General features: G+C 38.0%; 1 protein-coding gene across 3 annotated transcripts in view; it reads left to right on the forward strand.

The window, feature by feature from the left end:
* Positions 1-21,612, forward strand: part of PPP2R2C (protein phosphatase 2 regulatory subunit Bgamma) — a 133,971-nt gene that overhangs the window by 96,107 nt on the left and 16,252 nt on the right. For all 3 annotated transcript variants that reach the window (XM_084204800.1, XM_084204801.1, XM_084204802.1), the window contains exon 6: positions 10,485-10,649. In XM_084204800.1, coding sequence (XP_084060926.1) covers positions 10,485-10,649 — 165 coding nt within the window. The remainder of the gene's footprint in view (positions 1-10,484; positions 10,650-21,612) is intronic.

Raw genomic sequence — 21,612 nt, forward strand, 5'->3', positions numbered from 1 at the left:
CAGAATCACTCCTGTCCATACACAACTTGAGGTATGTGATTACGTTATTCTTTTAATGAATTTCTTTATCTAGCCCTCTGTCTTCTCTAACACAGTTGTCCCCAAATAGACACCCATACCTGTGATTTCATTTCTGCTGAGGTAAGAAAAACCATAGCCTGAGGCATTGGAATAGTCTTGCTTTTTGAAAATGTATAGCGGATTGCAAAAGGAAAAAGAAAATTGACTGAAGTTGTAGCAAATTATAGAGAATAGTGTGAAATTCTGAGCCCGTAAAAACCATTTCAGAATTCCTTAATAGTGCATTAAAGAACACAACTGAGATTTCACTGAATTCATGTGTTTGTAGAGCAATCTAGGCAATGTGACTCGAGGAGATACTTAAAATTTTACAATAGGTGCAAAGATGCCTTTTCACAGGTCTCCACAGAGCCAACTGCTTTCCAATGTAATAAGGACAGTAGCAAACAAGTTACTGTTTTGTATCAGGAATGCTCTTTAAAAAATCATTATCTCAACCTTTCTCAAGTTTATTGGTATGGAAGAGAGAAAGAACATATAATAGAGCTGAAATGAATGTTAGCATCAACCACCAGATTTCCTTTTTCACCAGAGTAATTTCAGGTGTTATCCAGAATCTGAGATGCTTAGCAGGAAGGGATTTGGAAACTATGTCAAAGAATATTAAATTACAGATAAAGGTTCACGTCATGGAACTGATCCTCATCTAAGCAGCACTCATATCTTAGTGTAATGTGACCGCAGTCAATGAAGGTATTCTTGTAGAAATGGGTAACAGGATTCAGTCCAAGATTTATTGTCTTAACTAATTTTATTTCTTCAGCTGATGAGTTTTAATCAGTGTGTTGTCATTGTAGAAGCTTTTAAATTGCATGCTTCTGTTTCCCTCTGGATTCATTTCTCATTGGAGCTTTTTGAAAATGAGCCATTCTCTGTTGTCACAGGTGCAGTCGGTGTATCCAACTTGAAAAACGTGTATTATGAATTTATTGAAAGTTAGACAAAAAACCCCATTTACACAGTTCTAGGTACAATTATATGAAAAGATAATGTATAAATAATTTAATCAGCTCTGCCAGAGGGGAGAATTCTCTTAAATGAGTCTAATTATTCTAATTCCCATGCGAGTTTGGACTTGAAATTAACCTTGCAAAGCACAGACTTTCTTGGAGCATTAACATAAAAAAGAAGAAAATATAACTTGTTTTGCTCATTAGCTGAAAAAAGATCTTTACCTTGAAGAGTACTCATACAAAGACAGATGTCACAAAGATGCTCACGTGGTCATCTCAGGTATTGTGTCAAGCTTGACATCTGTACCTGTGTGTTGTGTGTGAGCTGTCAGAACCTGAGACCCTGGAAGCTTTTCTCACTCTTAAAAGAGCTGGGACACTCTCATTAATGCCCACATTACATCATTTTGTGTTTTAATAATAAACATTTGTATTATTGCACTGAAATTGCAGTGATTTGCATCTTTGGAATAGAAATGCTCTGTAAATAAAGGCCATATTAACTTTCACAAAGTTATACCACCAGTCTTAAGAATAAGTTAATTTTGGCTGTTGTCATACTGCATGCTGATGGGCATTTTTGAAAATCCTTTCAAGTGAATTGAGCAACCAGATAATAAGTCCTCCCACAAGATTTTATTCAGGTGTCTTATGTAACACAGTATAGATGACTTGAATGGAAATTTTATTTATGTTCTTAAAGTAGTTATTTTTTCAGAAGTATCTTGCTATTTTTGAAGATAGTTTTATTTCACTACTTCCATAACAAGCATGCAGGGAAGGGGAGAGATTTATGCTCTGAAAGACACTTCTAGCTAGCTAAAGTTTGCAAAAATGTATCATTTGTGACTCAAATTGAAAAATCAGTAAAAATATGGAATTTCTCCAGCCTAGTGTGTTACAAATACTGTTGTATTAGGGTTTTCTGAGATGTATATGAAAGAATAAGTTGCATATTGCAAAAGAAAAGCTACCACCAAAAAGCTCTAAAGAGTCTATACCCTCCAGCTGGAATTTCTATGTCTGCTTTTATTTGAGAGACAGATCTTCCTCAGCTGCATGGGATTTTAGTAATTACCAAGAAGAAATTTCTTGATAGGAGTTATGTGTTAGCATATAGGTTATTCACTAAAAAAAAAAAGGAATAAAAAAAAGAAGAAGAAAAAAAGAAAGACATTTCCTCGCTTATTTCCAAGTTATGTGGGAGAAAATCCCTGGCTATTTTTAAGATGGAGTTTGGAGAATTTTATATGTCTGATTTCTCTGTACTGCCAGGAACTCTATTCAGTAAACTAAGCAGATTCCTCTCAGTTTTCTGTTGGGCATCTAATGCATTTCAGGAAAGGTTTGTGAACAATGAGATTACATTGCTTTTGTTTATAAATTATCCTTGCCTTATTAATGTTGAATCACTCTTTTCTTGGAACCTTTGCAGGTGTGTAGTACACGATGCCACTTAACCATACCACAGAGAACAACACTGCCTAGAGGAGCTCAGCTCAGGGACTTAACAGTGCTCTTCTATTAATAATTTATTTGTACCTGAGGCTCTTCTGCTATTTGTGTTCCAAGTGTAACATTCAGCGTGCCACAGTAGTTTCAGACAAATCATAATCAATTAATATGCAAATATATGAACTAAAGATGACTTTGTAATCTTTCAGTGACTGACTGCAGGTGTGTATTTGTGAAGTCAGGTCTTCCTCTGTTGATTCATCCACTTAACTTTTCTTTCAGCTGTGTGTACGCAGATAATGATGTCTTTGCTCTTGAAAATTTCAATCTGCATATGGTTTTGCTAAAGCAGGCATGTGACTGTGTTTACAGTTGAAAATGTGATGCTCTTTTCAAAAACGCAAGCCAAAAATTCCATTCCTAAATAAATTAAAGTTTTCCGTTATCTACTTCTAAATTCATTATTCTCTAAGTAAATCACTGGTTGCAATGTGTAGGAACAGGCCTATCTATGATAAAGTTTGGATATGACCTGCACCATTTAAAATGGTCTCTTTCCTAGCAGTGCTACTCTGCAATTCTCTGCTTTCAACACTTGGTCAAATGTTGCAGCTACTCCATCGGCAGTTTCTCTTATATAGTAGAGTTGTTTTTCTGCAACTTGCATACTTCAAAGTCTGATGTTTACTGAATTTATGGCAGTAAAAGCAATTTTCTAAAATTTTACTAAGTACATATAAAAGATGTTGATTCTTTTTTCAAGTAGTATTTGTGTAATGGAGATTCAGGGCTTTCTTGCTGCTGTCTCTTTTTATCCTACCAAGATAATAGGAGTGCAAAGTAATTCTGATGTGGCCAAAATCAGAATGAGGTCTCCCGAATTCAGAATGAGTCTTTAGACCAGTATGCATTCTGGGAGAAAGTTGCAAAAAACAAATGTAATAATGAGAGTAATAATAACCTTTTAAAATCAACTAATCAAGAAGAGAACTGAGTGAATACTGCCATGACTGGACAGCTGCAGGTAGGGAGGAGAGATCAGAATCCAGTCTTGCTGGCTCTTAACCTTTGCCAAACTTTTGCCACTTCCTGCCTCAGTTTAATTTTCTGTAAAACATTAGCACTAATACTGACTCGAATGGAAAATGTTTCTAATACTACTTGGAATTTATTGCTATATACCTCCAGTTCCAAAAGATACTTGAGACAGAAATTCCAGAAGTTTCAGCTTTGGCTCAGAAGTTGGATATTTAGGTTACATTCTTGAACAACTGTTGGCCCATCATCCTGAGGCTCTCTGGTTTCTATCAGCTGCCAGATAAATCAGTAACATCTTTGTTCCTAAACACATGGAAAGGGTCTGAGTGTTCACCTTGGTGATCCTCATGTGTTGTAAGTGTTGTGGTGTTCCAAGGCAGAAATAGAGCCCAAAGCTAGGCATGACTCTGGCTGGAGCATTGCTTACTAGACTGTGAGGAGACGTGGGCCATCCTGTACTGACAGTGGTGTGCTGAGCATTAAAGTGAGGCCATTGCCCAAGAAGCATCATTCCAGTTTGCAGATCCCTTTTTACCCACACTGTATAAAAGTGCACTGCCAATAATACAGGAGGATGTACTGAATATATCATCCTGTCTCTGGATGAGCTAGATGTCAGCCTCTTGTTTAGCTAACATGGCCAAATTCTCTTTTGTGGCTAGTTCTAGCTGAATAGATGAAAGTTTATTGCTGCTGCAGCCTTTTAGCTATGACCATGACTTTCCTCCTTCTGCTAGCAGCTCTTTCTCATCTAGCTTAGCCTGTAATCCTTGACTTAAGAAACCTCAGAAGTCCACAGAACTGTGTTAGTATTACTTAATCTCTTCTTTGTATGCTCTTTGTATGTGTTCTTTGTACTGTCAGCAGTCCCTTTACTTTGTGTTTGCACAGCACCTGACATAATTGGCTATGGTTTGGCCTTGCACGTAGAGCTAACAAGCCCCATAGTGGTTTTTACTCTTTCTGTATCTCATAATCCTGATGTGAGGAAAGCTACAGAAGCCTTTGTACTACTGTAATGGCACTGTCAGAAAGTCTTTGATAAAGACATTATTTCCAATCAAAATCAAGTAATTTAAATTGGTATTTTCAGCAAATCACCACCAGTGTTAGACTGCTGCCAAAGTTCCCAACTCCAGGATGATGTCTGAAGAATCACTCTTATAAATACCATGGAGTTAAAAATAGAATTGGGCAGACACTGTACGAGTTAGTATGGATTGATCTCTTACATTAACAGGTATTAGGTTCAGGGCAGCTGGGAGAAGCACACACTTATGCAGATGATGCTTTTGTGATTAGAAATGTCAAATGATACAGAAAATGTAATTGCAGCTCTCTGGGCTTCTAATAAAACCCATCTAGTGCATGCTGTTAGTGGAGCACTGGGCAAATGCTGTGCAATGGAAAGCATTGGCACTGGGGCTATTAGGAGTACTTGGAATAGAAATACTCTCTTTGCCTAAGGTAAAACACTGGAATTTGAAGAAAGGTCACATCTATTAACCTATTGACAGTTCATTTCAGGGCCTTTTGACTCTTGGACAAAAGGCCTGAAATACAGAGCTGGAGAGGCTGGACCTTATCCAATGCTCTCCATACTGCTAAGTGATGCCTATTGTAGAATTGTCATTCAACAGTGAAAACATAAAGTGTATCTCTAAAAAATGGGAAGAAAGGAGAGTGAGTTGATGGTTATTTTAAAAGTTAGGGCTTGCTTCTTTTGTTGATAATAAGATTGATGTAGTCACATCATGATGTTGTCAAGCACACTGAGGCCTAATGTACCCAGCCTGGAAGAAAACTGGAGCCATTTGGAATTCATTTTCTCAACTGGCACATGGTGTAGGAATGCTGTAACCATCATGTAGGAAGTGTAAAACTGGTAGAGCTTGATTTGTAGGCATCACAGTTCCCCCCTTGTAATGAAAATAGTGTGCACTAAATGACTAGCAGGGGAAACCACTCAGAGAAATGCTTATATTAAAAGTGTAGAGCCTCAGCAGGACCACAGTAATCAATTACTCTAAACTCAAGCCCTGGCAGCTTCCATGAATTGCTATTGATTTCAACTGCTAGTCAGTGAATCTTTCTCAGGCTAGGCAGAAATGTAGGTGTGAGATGCAGACAAAATTAGTAACCTGAACAAACCTCTGTGGAAAACACAGGGAACTGCCAGGTTTGGTAAGATATGCTATGCTGAAGGTTATTTTTTGAAAGTGCTTAAATTTGCAAAAAGCTAAGTCCCACGCAGGGATAAAAATGGAGTGTCATATCAGCATATATTGAAATAAGAAAGATGAGAGTTTTGTTTTTCTTGTGAAGTTATTATGGAAAATTTTGTCTGGCTTTCTAAAGAGAGCCTCTCCTCCTCCATTGCAGTTGAATAAAGGGGAGAGGGGGGCAAGTAATTTTTTTTCTCAAGCCTTCTTCTGACCATAGAAACTATTTATTTCTTGCAGTTAACCCACAAGTCATTTAAAAATTACTCCAAACAAGTGATAGAAGATTCAATCCTTTGTATGCCATGGCTTGTGAGCTACAAATTGGTTCTCTACAAAATTCAGTTTCTTGTAGAATTCCTAGATGGTTTCAAGAAGACGAAGCAGCTATTTCTTTATGCATACTGTTCACTTCAAAGGGAATTTAATCTGTTTGGAGGAGGCTGCTATGTTTCCATTATCATAGAAGGAAACTTATTCTGGGACCTTTTTTGCTCAGCAGGAACTCTGTGTATTTTCCACATTCTCATTATACATGTTTTGGCATGAGCATAAAGCAGGCATGCTCATTTATATTCTAGCTGATCAAGAGGAGAAGTCTGATTAATATGAATTTTGGATCAAGGTGAGGGTCAACTTTGTAACCTGCAATAAAAGAAACTTTCTGGAGTGACTTCTCCCAGAGGGGAATATTTCTGTTAGATCAGTGGCCCAGAGGCAATGGAACAAATTTCCTTCCTCCTGTTATCCTCATTTTGCTATCAGCTGCACAGCAGCAGCGCACAATGCTGGATTAGAACTAAGCATTCCATATAGCTGACTCGTGTACTCAGATCACATTCCTCACACTGCATATCATTGCAGGTTGTTAATCATGCCTTTCCTTATGCTCTTTCCTTTCTCCTCTCTTAGAATTTTTCTTCTCTCCCCTTCCCCCTCCCTCAGATCTTTCCCTAAAGCCTCCTTGCAGCCAGACCCTGCCCTGCTCACTCTCCTTTGTTATACTTCTGTTCTTGAATATTTTAGGGAAGGCAACTCAGCCCAAGTTCAGGCTACATTGCCCTAGAGTAGCTTTGTTGCCTTTCCCAAAATTGCCTTTCCTGGTCTTGTAGTTCTACTAACCCAGCTGAGGGAACATCATCTCTCACCATTGTAGTTGACGAGTGTACTAGACCTTTTGTTTCCATTTATTTATTTTATTTCCATTTATTTTTATTTCCATTTATACCACCTTTTATTTGCATTTTGCTGTGGAGAGCATCTATAAAATCTGCTGGCATCTTCATAGCTTTATCCTGTTTCATGGAGCCAAGCAGTGAGGACAGGTCTGGTATGTAAGATAGCAAATAGTTAAGGGGGAAGGACCTGTCCTCTTTTTTGCAAGCAAGAAGATATTTTCCACTCCTTGTTTGAATGTTAATGAATTCAAAGACTGCCAATGCATTCTAGCCCATCACTGGTGAGGTGCAAGTTCAACCTTCCCTTAGTGCTGGTATCTACCAGGGATCAAAATGCCTTGTTCTTGTCAAGCATGTGTGGGAGTCAAAGCAATGTGAACACCTTCTTCATTTTCTTAAGGGAAATTTCCACCCTGTCAAGGCACAGACTTTTGGGACAACAGAATTCTATCTAAGCACTCTGCCAATGGTGAAGTGAACTCTCTGTTCTTTCTGTCTTAGATGCCTTCGGCCCTAGGTGTTTTTTGCACACTCTGAAAATGAAGCAGATGACATGTACAGCAGGAGTTAGATGTGAGTGGTATTTCAGAGGTGAGAGCAGTGGGGCAGAAGGACAGAGCCCCACTTGAGAGCCCTCCACAAGATCTGATTGCAAGGGAAGGCACCAGTGTAGGAGACAACTCCAGATTTGTGCTATTACCATAGTTTTCTCTTTAGCAGTGGAATTTTCATCTAATCAGTTTCTGCCAGATTCCCTCTGTTTCATGCTTTTCAAGTTCACCAAAGGCCCCGTTTCTGAGGCACGCTGTCTGGTCCAGGTTTTTGGTTTTTTTTTTAATTTTATTATTTTTTCCTGCCATGTAATGCTGTGCTTAAAAGGAAGACAAGACACAAAGGGAAGATAGAAAATAGAAATGAGAAATGTCTCATGGGAGATGCTTGCCCTTACCATTTCATGCTAGTTTAAATACAGTTCCCACACATCACATGTCAAGCTGTACTTGATTGTTTTCAAATAGATGGCAAAAATCATGAGAGGAGGAAAATGTTCTTTTGTGTAACATATTCTTCTTTTGATATATTGGGTTCTGTAGCTGTCAAAACAAAGGCTGTTTTTCCATCTATTATTACAAATGCATTTGGGGTAAATCTTATCTGCAACTCTTTAGTCCCTTGGTTGTTTACTTCAATATGTTGTTGCTGTTTTAATTTTTCTAAATCTAGTGAAATGATGAATTTTCATTTTTGCTATGGTCCTCAGTAGGCAAGTGAGATTCTTTCTCAGTGGAGATTTAGATCATGCCTTGAAATGCAGTATGTTTCAAGTATTTTCTGCTTTTCTGGCAGGAGGATGGAATATTTAATTTCATTATTTGTCTTAGGTTTATTAATTTTACACAATGAAAGGAAATTCATCAATAGTGTCTTCAGCATCTAGAAAAATGATACTTACCATGACTGTTTCGTATACTCCATTTATATTTTATATCTTTCTCATCACTCAGCAATTATTCGTCTCTCTGTTGAGAGGTAAAATTCTTCTATTCAGTAACCATAATTTCTCTGAACTCCACAAAGCAATTCAATCCCTGAAAGCAACTGATTTTACTTAAAGGTGTTTCTTGAGACAAATTCACCAAATACACGTAATTGAATGAAGGTGGTTTTTTTTCTGTTGATTTTCAGGATTATTAAGTGATGCTTTATAAAAGAGGTAAATCAATGTTTCTACATTTTAACATTCATTACACTTTTATTAATCATGATGGATTCTTGGAGATGGATGCAAATGTGATAGTACAAGTAAGTAGGAATGCAGTTAAAATGCAACATTAATTCATTCCCAGTTGTTATTAAATGTCACAAGATATTAATAGTTTTGCTGATATTTTCCTTTCTAAACCACATGGGGAAAAAACGAAGGAAAAAACCAAAACCACAGCAGTGTGATATATGCACAGTCATCAACATAATTGTCTATGAATCTTTTGTACTATTTCACTGTAGTGAAATTCCAGACCTATATTTTTGGGAAAGATCAAAGTATGGTGTGTTAAGGTTGTGATGGACTGTATCCCATTCCCACAGAAATCAATCAAAGGTCTTTGATTGGTCTTCCATTTGGGAAGTGGTCACAGTGGGAACAGAAAGAGGCTTAGTACCATGATATATGATTTCTCTCGCCATCAATAAAACAGATTTTCTCATTTATCTTATCCTCTGAGATGTTTAAATTTTGAATGTCAGCTGATTCAAATTTTATGTTCAGGGAATCCAGGCACTGAGATGATTTGTGTTTAGGGCACTGCGCTGGGAGTCCGTAGATCTGGGTTTGTTCTGTCATGCATTTCCCCAGTGATCTTATGCAAATCCTTTATTGCTTCTTGCACAAACTCATCAGTAAAACAGGGTAATGTTACTCTTCTTGTTTGAAGGATTTTTTAACATTTGGATGGCTTATCTGCAGCAGATTGCTGAGGGCCATGTGAAAATGCACAAACTTATTTAAATGTACTGCTTTACATATATATATATATATATGTATATATCCATCTTTCATTTTATGCTTGTGTATCTATTGCTTTCTTCCAGCCCCCTCGTGAGACTGTTACTTTCATTCTTTTCTCTGTAAGCAATCTTTCACAGACTGGTCTCCTCCAAACACGAGTCCTGGGCTTTAGGGCAGGTAATGTGTACAAGTGGATATGTAAGTGTTGGAGAGGTACCATGTGAGTTACACCTCATGTGGGTGATCTTTGGTGATCCAGCTGACAAGTTTGTGCTTGGGAAACTAGATATTTGATGTATTTTTGTTCCAGATGATGTTCACTTAAATGATTCAGGTGTACGATTCTCAGTCACTGAAATTCATCCTGATTTTGGCAGTGGATGTCATTTACATAAAAAACCTAAGAATGCCATTTCAGATACTACTTTGTAAATATTCAAGTAGCAAACCTAATACTGTGTGTAATTTTTTTTAAAGGAAATTGTATTAGTATATATTCACCCGAAATTATTTGCATAAATACTTCTGTGTTTTCCACACATGCCTTTGCAAAAAAAAAAAACACCTTTTTGGGGGGGTCTTTTACCTTAATCTGCATGTATTTTTTAGCTGAAGTTGCAAAATCATAAAAGCCAGCGAGCCTGACTGGAGTGAGCAGATCTGAGCTGTACATTGTTGTCTCTCAATCAGCATTATCTGGGATAGAGCAGTGGTTTCAATAACAAGTACAGGAGGTACAGCTACCTGTTCTTTATTAGCTTCAATGAAGAATTGAAGTGAGAATTCTGTGTCCCTGCAATACTGCTTCTTTGATGTCTTTGCACATGATCACTTGCTAATGGTGTCTGCAGTAAAACCATGCAGACTCTGAGTTTTACATTGCTCTTTGGGTTACATATAAGTGTGCCAGGTATGGAAACTGAAAACTGTACTACTACCAAAAAATGGAGTATATCTTTAAAATAATTACATGTGTGTACATTTGCATGCTTCCTTCAAGTAAGAGTCATGGTTCACCTGCATTTTTCTTGATGAAGCTTCCATTCAGACATTGTAGATATAAAGCCAGCCAATATGGAGGACCTGACAGAAGTGATTACAGCCTCTGAGTTCCATCCCCACCACTGCAATCTCTTTGTCTACAGCAGCAGCAAAGGATCCCTGAGACTCTGCGACATGCGGGCGTCGGCCCTCTGTGACAAACATTCCAAGCGTAAGTCCTTGCTCCATGGAGCCCCAGGTGTCCTTAAAGTCTCACTGTTCACACACAGCATGTCCATGGGTGCACACCCCAGTGTGTCAGTTTCTCACTTGCAGGCAAAAGAAAAAAGAAAACAGCAAAAAAGAAGAATTTTTTTCACCTGTGCAAGTATTAGCTATGAACTTGGTAACAGTCATGTCTGTGACTGGTTGCCCTTACAGTTCTTATTGCAGGGATCAGTGAAGAACCCAGAACTCTAATGGAATAAAGAGGATTCCTAGCAAATCAAAGGGGGTGAGGGAGTATTTAAGTAGATGAGCATACTGGTTTGAATACACAAGTACTGTTCTCAATGCTAGAGCAAGTAAATTTTGATTGTCAGATTGCCTTCAAATTTTGAATCCGTTTTCTGAATTAGGAAATCTCAGTATCCTTCCTAAAAATGTAGTCCCACATTCCCTAGATGCATTTTTTCAACATTATGTCTGTACAAACTCAGAGGAAATGCAATAAGTAATCAGGGGTGGGGAAGGGAGAAAGGAGGGGAAGAAAAAAAATTGTGTTGGTATAGAAGTTGTCACCCCATCCTACATGATTTTATGTAGCCTGTGACATTTTTAGATAAACCACCAAGTCATGATAGTTCATATCCGAAAAGTACATACGAAAAAGGAAGTAAAACTTTAAAATATGTGACTATCTTTGTTTTCAAAGTAAAAGTTGAAGAAAAATGCTTGTTTATGTTGTCTTACTACCAGCTCTTTGTGGTCTAGAGAAGACAGACTGTGGTTCTTCCCACCAGTAATCTGGCAAGCCTGGGCACTTTGCCTTGTGCAAACCACCTGTTCTAATCTCCTGAGACTGACAATGCCCAGACAAAAGAATCATGTGGGTGGTTCCTGAGAGGCTGAGAACCTCATGAATGAACTGTGGTGGCTCTGCTTTGGTCACCTTCAGGATGGGGACTCTTCCAGAACACTGGCATCTCACAGAATTAGGTCATCAGTGTCTTTTGCCATGAGGAAACATTGGAAGGAAATTCAAGAGAAATTATTTTAGTACCAGAGCACATAAGAGGTTTTATGCATTCAGTGCCTATTTGAACCTGTTTGAGATAAGCTGATCTTATTAGAAGGGGCAAGAGGGGAGGAAAAAGTATGCAAAGATTTAAATGAGACATAAGTGGTGCACAGATTTCATACATAAGCTGTTTTAAAACTGAAGTGAATTTAGTAAAAGACCTACGACTAGGCCTTGTGAGTGCAAGGAGAAATGCACATGCTCAGAACCTCTTAGGATGTGGTGTCCAGTTATAAAAAATAACCTTCAAGGACAATTTCCCAAGCAGAGAAGTGCTTTACCTTTGTTAGCTGTATCTCCTTGTACTTGTAGGGGGAATTGAATACCATGAAGTGAAATGTAAGCATGACGCACTCTGACACGATGCTGTGAGTTATCCTGTCCCACTTAAGTGTTTTGTTCTGTAATACTTCCATTTCTTCCTGCTAATAAGGCCTCCATGCCCCTGTAACTCAATGCCAAATGCCAATCAGAACTTATTACAGCCACAATACAGCAATGCTGGATGAAAGAAGGCATTTTATGCCAGAAGGGAGTGCAGGGTCTAATGGTCATTGATTAGACCCCATTTTCCAGATCTGTGAGTTAGAAAATAGCCATTTAATGTAGCATTGCTGCACTGAAGTCAAGTCAAGCTCAGTGAGAATCTGGGTGTGCACAGTACAAAATTGATACAGCAATGGTAGAACTTCCAAAGTGTTAAAAGGAGGAGGCCCATGTAGTGCTGATTGGAGTGGTTTCAGTATAGCTCTCAGAGACAAGCAAAGTGAATTATATACAGCCCATAGCAGCCTAAAAGGATATATCAAAAACAGCCTGCAAAATCAAGTTATTTGCATGATTGTCTCTCTGGTACCTTGACTGTGCATCTGATTCCTCTTTACAGGTGCTAAATTTACAGCATATGCATGATCAGTACCCTGCTCTCCTTGCTTGCCTTATCTTTCAGTCTTTCCCCATAACTTTCAGTCTTTCCCCACTTTTCAAGGAGAACACTACAACTGGAGTCTCAGTAAACCCTCATGTTGTGCCTTACATCCCTGCTTTCTCAGCACAGTCTAGGGGTGTAGTGCTGTATTTCAGATGCTGTATCACTGTGAGCTGTATTTCAGATGCTGTTCCAAGATTGTAATGGATGTACCTATTCTTAGGGATAAAAGATAAATGTAACACTTATCAAAACCACCTGGATAATGAGCATAAGTCGTGAACTTCTTCATTTACTCCTTTTCCCCTTATTTATTCAAATCTCTGTAGCTCTCACAAAGTCCACTGCAGCCCTTGGGGGAAGAGCCCTTCCATTTGTACAGGTTTAGAGAGTGCCATCAATAATTACTGTGCCATACTGTAAGAATAGATTAAATATTAATGTCTGTAGTATAAGTTAACCATCACAGGACATTAATAAATTATAATGTCTTGAAGATTTCTGGTTTTCTAAGCTTAGTGGCAGAATCTCTCTTTTCAGCATTAGTGACAGCAGCACTACAAGGTTTCCCTTATAAATCCTCATGGCTTTGACATGGACAAGATGAGACTACTTCCATTTGTACTCATCCTTGATGCCTATGCTGAGATTTAATAGCAAGCTGCCAATTTTTGTGATGAGTTGTAATTGGGGGATATCTGTCCCTTAGAAAAATTGTCTCAGACCGCAAAATCTATTTATAAGGCAGTGAAAAAAATACCAGGTCAGTAGCTGAATTTTAAATGGTCATTGAGATTCTGATAAGGTGTGATGAAATGTGTTGTGTCTCTAACAGACCTGAAACTGCTTCTTACAACAGCTCTGTAAGAGATTGTGCAGTGCTGAGCGAGGATCACAGGAAAATCTTACGTAGTTATTGCAGATGTGTATCAGGGAAGACCACTCTGTAAGCCCAGAGCAGGTACACACATAATGCTGTTTCCTGTTAGCATCAGACTTTTCAAGAGGTGGGAGAGGACCCCACCAAAAAATGTTCTGGAGAGGAGGTGCCAAAGAGATGAGCGTCCCTGCTTGTTTAGTGTATTGGAGGAGTGGGACTGAGGAAGGTGTTCTTGCAGTCCACAGTGTTACAGGTAAAGACTAAAATTATGAAAGTCAGACTCAAGTAGCAGCAAATAGGGAATTAATTTAAATAATATGGAACCTTTCACCTAAATAGTGTACTTGCCAAAGCACCCAAAGATTGCCTTTGAGATGTCATCAGGCAACATGCATGGCAGTGCAGTGTGAAAAAAAAGGCAGTATATGGAATTCTGTGTCAGCAGCAGAAGTATTGTTAGAGCAGTCAGCTGGGAACATTGAAGAAATAAAAGAATTAACCCCCACCTCAAATTCCATAAATTTTTATGCAAGGGGTTTAGGTGTCAAGGAAGGCAATCATAGGGATACTGTTGCAGTAAGATTATCAGCATGACTAAAAATATACTTACAGCAGCATTTGTTCAAATAACAAATAGTTGTTAATTTGGTTTTTATTTTTTTATTGCTAATATTATGTTCAGAGATCCTTGTAAATGTGCATGGAGTTAATATCATTCTTCCAAACAGCTGGTAGGCTAGATGGGTACATATGGCTGTTTCAACAAATCATGCAATAAAGCAGTCAGCTAAAGAAAACTGAGCATGTGAAGTCAGAAAAAAAATAAAGTGCTTTTTCAGTAGTTCGTCAGAATTATTAAACCATTATTAAATGGTAAATATAAACTGTACAGTTATGCAATATGGAAATTTAAGCCACTCAAGAGTATAACTCCTATTGATATTTCATGTAATAGCCTTAACATCTTAAAGTCAATGCATACTTCAGTAGTAATTTATTTAAATTCTGTATGTTGCTTTAAGGGTTTTTTACTATTCATTTCTTAATATGTATTTGTAGACTAAAACCCTATTTCTAATTATCCATTACCCATGTGCAAAGTTTACAGCAAAATACTTCAGGGAAAGAGGAGCTGCAGTTTCGAGTTTATTGCTCTGTGTGTTACAGCAATGTTAAAAACAGAAATTTTGGGATTGTATGGCATTAGCCTCTGTCACCATGAGCTGGTGCTTTCTGCCCTCCAGACAGACTTTTTTTCTCAAGCTCTGAGCCCTGGGTCTGTGGCAGGAGCCATTCAGAGCCCTCCTCCCTTGGAGCACAGAAGGGTTTGTAGGCGATGCCAGCCCCTCTTCCCTGAGCAGAGCAAAGCCTCAGCTGTGCATCCCAACCCCAGGGGCTGGACAAGCAGGAGCTTGAAAGTGTAAAACGGTTTCCAGAGCAGTGCAGAGTGAATTCCAGGTTTGGTTTCTGACTCAGAGATGCCACCCAAAGATGGAGAGGGTGGTTTTTCCATTTGGAGTCCTTTTCCACATTTTTATTTGAAATCCAGGCCTGAAAGAAGTGCCAGCCTTTCCCCAAGGATAAATGCCACTGTCCTGTCAGTCAGGCATGTAACTCAGTTGGGTTATCTGCTGGGCTTTTTTGTGATTACCTTTGATTTTAAAGAATTCAGAATCATGGAAGCAGCCAAGACACAAATCAAGGATAATCTACTTAAATATGTTGAATTTTAAAATTAAATTAGTTATATTTACCAGTTGATTAAAGCAGGTTGGAATTTCAGAGACAAGACACCTTTCAGACCTCTGACTGAGTATGGATTATCTTTCATTTGCAACAGAGAACAACCAGATGCACAAAAAAGCCTGTGACAGACTATCCCTGCTGGATTTGCTAATTAATATTGACCTTTCCAAATGAATGATGCTTATTGTCTGGCTGAAAAAGAAACAACTTGTTTTTCTTCTGTGTGAGCTTTACATCTAAAATATGCTTTTTATTTCTGCATCTGGTCTCATGTCAGGTCTCATGTCATCTGAGAGAGAGACAGTCATTACTCTCCCTTTGTGCATAGAGAGGCCCCTGTCAGAATGATGTCCACTTCAGACAAAATCTGCAAGTTTTCATGTGACAGGAGTGAAACTTATCTGAGCTTCTGAAATGATTTGACCCCGTGCTTGATGAAGGCTTGTTCTCCTTATCCTAATTCTGGATTTATTTTTAAGCATGCACTACAAAGGCATATATGCATTGCTGATTTTATATCCCCAATGAAAAAATGTGCCCATATCCTGATAATACTGTAATTATGACTGTCACTAAAGGTCTGTTACTACAATTTCATGCATGCTAAACTAGACCCTGGAATGGATCCTTCCTTGTACAGGAATCCCACTGAAATTTAGTAACAGATTGCCTTTAGCATGGGCTCCAAAGCTTCCATTCTGCTCAATTTGGATGAATGTATAAAGACATTTAAATAAAGACATTTAAAACATGGCTAATGAAAATTCAAAAATGTTTCTACAGAAATGCAATTATGTCTATATATTGTTTCCTCCAGTTGTGCAAGAGATGATAAAATTAAATCTGAGGAAGAAAAAACCTGATTTATATACTTCTAGCTATCAAATACTAGGAGGAAAGAGAAAAGCCTGAAGCAATGGTAAATGATTTATGATTGAAGAGGTGTTTCATTAACCCCATCTCCCCCAACCACACTGAGATAAAGCAAATAATTGCTGGAAGATTGATTTAATTATTCAGTCTATTAAAATTCCTGCCTTGTTTGCTTAATTTTTTTTAATAGCAGCAAATACTGCTTTTTAATGTCTCATGAAACCAGCTTTCAAGATCTTATTTCACTGGGGGGAAAAAAAAACCCACTTATCACTAATCTTACATATCAAGATCAGAAAGACTTACACATCAGTTTGGCTGTAGAGCAGCAGTAGTTTTATGTCCCATTAACTCCTTGGGGTTGCTCACAACACGTGGCATTAAGCATGCACATAAGTCTTTGTGAGACCCAGCTTTAAAGAGATTTGATCTTCTAGATTGGCTTTGTGTTTTTCCAATTCCTGTTCGCTCTTTAGCACCATTTCTCTTTATTAACAAACTCACTGGCAAAGTTATATTAATCTGAGCAACTCTGTAGTGAAGCTCCCGCCCACTGATCTTTAGCTATTGATCTGGCTTTGCCTTTCAGCACTAATGCACCCTCCCTTGTGTTTTGTGACAAGCTGCAGCAACTCAGTGCAGATGGTAAAACAGATTCTTAAATATTGATTTGAGGCTCCACTTTTAAATGCCATGCTCTCTAGAGGTATTGATGAGAAGCCTGGTTTTAATACTGGGTCATTGGATAAAGGAATTCTGTGTGGGAGGTGAAATTTCAGACTCGTGGTGTGGAGGTAGGGTCAGAAATTTGCTTTGAGTAAAAGGAGGAAAATGAGATGTGTAAGTGACCAGGGCACAAAGAGGTGCCCTCTGAAGTATATAAAAGTGAGTAGAAAATTGAAATATAAAACGGTACTTCTTTTCAGTTTAAAGCAGGATAAACAGCTACAAGCTATGGTAATGTAAAATGTTGAACAAATCTGTCTCCCAAAATAATTGTGTTTTAGATTGCTTATGAAAGCAGATTTAAAAACTCCTTCTCACATGTAACCATATTAATCAGTGCAGACCAAGAAGGCAAGGTTGTCACATTAGCAGAATATTCTATTATTGAAAGACAATTTCCAAGGGAGATGAATGTATGAGTGAATTGGCTTAATAAAAAACAATAAAACACTCAAAGATAGTGAAAGATAGAGTAAATAATACTGGTAAATCAAATTATTGTGATGAATAATGAACCTAAAATGTATAAAGAGACCATGAATTTCAATGGAAGCTTGCAGTTGGGCTTAGAATGAATCCAGGTACTCTTTTGCATTAAATTCTAAAATAGATTTTAAACAGTTCATAAAAATGAACATATCTGGGCAGACCAGAGGACCTTCTAGCCCAGTTCTGGCTCTGATATTGGCAGTGGCAACATCAACAGAAAATGTAAGAACAGACAAAGTATAATCTTTATCCTCTGCAATTTGCAGCTGGAAACTCGAGGTTCAGGGACCTTGGTGGAAGTGAACTTACTGCATTCAGCAATACTGAAATAGATGTTTGGGGTTTTTCCTTTCCTTGAAGTTGTGCAGTTGCTCTTGAACCCATTGTATTTTTACCATTTACAGAATCTTTCAGGAAAGTCTTTAGTAGCTTTATTAGGTATAGTATGGAAGACTCTTCTCTCTGCTTGCCCTGTCCTGGTTTCACGTGGTGACCCCGACTTGTGGATTGGAAGAGACAGTGTACAAAGTGAACTGTCATTCCCTGTTCATCCTTTCCATGCCACTCTGAATTACCACCCCTCAGTCTTTCCTAGGTTGAGAGACCCCAGTCTATTTGGCCATTCCTTGCCTGGAAGTCATTTGGTACTTCTGGTCATTTTTATTGCCCATTTTTATGTCTTGAGATCTCTAACATATTAGAGATAAGCTTAGCTCAAGTTGTAGCATTTCTTGATTTAAATGGCACAAAAAAAAAAATGCTTTCTGTGTTGAACATTAGTAACAAGTGTCATGTACTTAAAAAAAGAAAGATTATTAGTATTTTCATAGAAGCTCAAATGAAATTTAGTTCAGGTTTTTTATGATGAAATATGTGATAGAACAAATCACGGTGTACCTGGGAATAATACTAATTTGACATTTAAAATTATAAAGTATAGTTAAATAATTTGTCATTTTGGTTAAATTTTTAATTTATCATCTATTAGGAAAGCATATTGTTTCTTGCTCCTTTTCTTCCTGTGGCTAGTCTGTCAAGACCAGTGAAATCCCATTCATTTCAAAGTACTGTTTTCCAATATGTTCTAATCAGGGATTGCAGCCATTTTCATTTGGGACCTGGAATTAAATAGGGATTTAGTTCAAATGATAAAGTATTTGGCCTGGGACTGAGCCCATTTTGTGTGTTTATGAAATTAAAGCCCAGTGAGGGATTACCTGATCCACCCTTGGTATTTCCAGGTCCAGTTGAAATTCACCTGTTGTTTGTGTACCAGTAAAACCCAGAGGTTTATCTGTAATAAGTTCTTAATTTAGTCTAGCTGCAGAATGTTTCTTGCTTATATAATAAAAATGAAAAAAGTGTTTTTCCTGTCATGTTCCACCAAATAAAATCAGAAATTTCCAGAATGGGATGCAAACTATAAACAGCATCCTCTTAAAAAGAAAGAAAGCTTTAATAAGTTATTATTTGTTTGTAAGCAGAAAGAAAGCAGTAGGGTTTTTTCTGCTAGAGAGAATGAGCCTTTAAAGCTGTTTATAATTTTATCCTATGACTGATGGAATTTCTTACAAAATCCGTGGAGCAAATTTCTCTTCATCTTCAAGTTTTTCTTCTTGTGATGATTTCTGGAGGAATACAGAATTTTCTGTACTATATGAGATTGTGACACTGCACCCACCATATAAGACAGTTTTAGCATTATTTTTAATATTTCTTAAAGTTCACATATGCCAGAATTTACACCCTGCAACGATTAAAACTCTGCCCAGCTGCTTGTTTAGAATTGAACTTGAAGATTACTTCGGGTTAGATTTTGTTTTTCTTTATTGGATGTATCTTTCCCAATAAACAGCAGATTCAGGTGTGTGACATCAGGCCCACATTAATGGGAAGTTGAGGTGGCAGCACCTGTGACCCAGAGTGCAGATGAGAGCCACAGGAGTTTGTGCACCACACTTCTTCTGGCTACTGCCTGAGGCTCCTGCTTTCTTTTTTCTTCCTGGTCAGTGTCTGGGAGGGAAGCTGGGAAATGGACCTTTCCAGCTATTCTGGCTGTTCCTGGCCATTTTATTTATTTAACTTTAGATATCTCCATGTTAGAGACGCCTTTCCTATCTACTGGAAAAGGAAAGGAGCCATTTTGCTTTAGATTAGATAAAGTCAGAAGGAAACAATATTTTTTCTGAGGGATAAGAGTTTGTTTTTCAGCAGATGGTATTTCCTTTTAAGATAGAAGAAGCATATTTTTATGCTACAGATTTTCTTCAGGATTCAGGAAAGCAGCACTCTGGCAAGTATCCTTCACTGAACCCATCCTTCTCTGCAAAATCTGGACTTCTATAAGAAGCTACTGTGGTTTTTAACTTGTGAGCTGTGCAGAAAAGAGTTGAGCATTTTTATTTCCCTAAGCAGACTTCCCAGTTTATCCATGTGACTGCTGGTGGCATAAGGGGCAGGAACAGTGTCTTCCTGGCAGGCTCCTCTTGAAACACTGGCTGTACTCAGAGATATTCTCTGCTTTCCTCTGTAATCCCATAATACTTCTCCATGCCAGAGTCCTGTCACATTTAAGTCTGAGCAAGTGCCACGTAAGAACTCAGCACATCACATCATTTGTGATTCCTGTGTTCATCAGGTAGCTAGACAGGTAACTTTGTGTCTTTCATGTGATTAGCACTGTGACCATTACCAAGAACACGAGTAATGAAAGTTAAATACCCTTTTTTTTATGGCAGGTGTTTGTTATTCCTAAGTTAATGATGAAACTAATTAAAGAATATGATAGAATTTATAATCAAATGTCAGTAAAGTTCAGATCTAACAAGATCTAGATACAGATAAGTAAGCTAGTTTGAAATCTCATGTTTCAGGTGCTGATTGCTCCTGGGCACGAGAGCAGCCTCCAAAAGATAAGTCTTAACAGTAATAAACAGAAAAAATGTTTTGGAAACCATGGGCTAGACCCATGGCTTTTTCCTATCAGCTTGGAGCAGTCAGGGCTGAATTTGAATTGCTTGCCTGAAGTCTGAGTCACAGGGCCATCACTTCCCTGCTGTTCTGTCTCCAATTACTCCACTTTATTAGGCCAGCTGAAGGAAGATGGTGCTTTTCTTGCAGCGTGTGCATAACCTTATGTTGATGCTAAACCAGAAATAGCCAAGCCCCAAGAGCACTCTCTCACCTTCATTTCCTGAGATTCATTTCCTAATGCCTTGTTCTGGTTGCTCAGGCAGATGCTGGTAGTTGCTAAGCTTTCTCTTCTTTTCACTGGGAGCTGCTCCTCAATTTCCTGTAACAATTTTCCTGTGTTGGTTGTGCTGACTAGAGGAGCTATCTCCAAAGAATTGCTGCTACTAAAATTTCTGCTGCTGTCTTTCTTTCTGTAGTGATATGAGACTTTCATGCCTCTGTTAGTTCCACAGTTAATTAATCTAAGTCTTTCTCATACTTTCTAAGCAATAAATGAGGCAGATAAAGAATGAAATGGTTTAATCTCATTAAATAACAAAATGCAGAACATTCAGGTACAAATATCACTCCTCTTCTAATCACTGGGAGTTGGATGAGCCACATAGAGCCAAGAAAATATATCTAAGCTATAAATGAAGGTGTAGTTCAGTTCGAGTGGGTTTTGGTTTTTTCTTTCCTGGTTTTAATAGCAGCTTCACATCATAATTAGGAGGATGAAATTCCTGCCAGCCAAGTTTGTAGTTTGGACAGATTAAAGGGAAGAGGTATGAGAAATGATAATTGCTTTGTGCTCATCAGACTTCTCTTGAAAATCTGACAGGATAATTACAAAATACCTGCTTTGCAGAATGTCTAGGCAAAATTTTAAAGAGCTATTTAAAGTTGTTCATTTACAGTCTATCTGAAAAGTTTTTTACTCTTTTTGAAGCAGTTCATTGCCATTCAGATGTGTGGTACATGTTTAAATATAGACCTTATTCTCATGTGCCTGCCTGGCTGCATTCCACTGCCCACCCCCAAAGAAAATTGCCCATAATTTTTTGCATTACCCCACATACTTCACCCACGTACTCACCCTTCACTTTCAGCAGAACATTATTTCACCTAATGGAAACTAACCTTGTTGCTTCCAACAGTCTGAATCATAGTCATGGATAAAATAATTGAGAGAGAAATGTTCCAGTGGACTATACAAAAAACTTCATTTTGAGTGACAGTAAAAAGTTTTTCTGCTTTCAGCATGCTTTCATGTTTCATCACATGGCTTTTCTTCACCTGCT

This window comes from Fringilla coelebs (assembly GCF_963513975.1).
Source record: "Fringilla coelebs genome assembly, chromosome: 4".
NCBI lineage: Eukaryota > Metazoa > Chordata > Aves > Passeriformes > Fringillidae > Fringilla > Fringilla coelebs.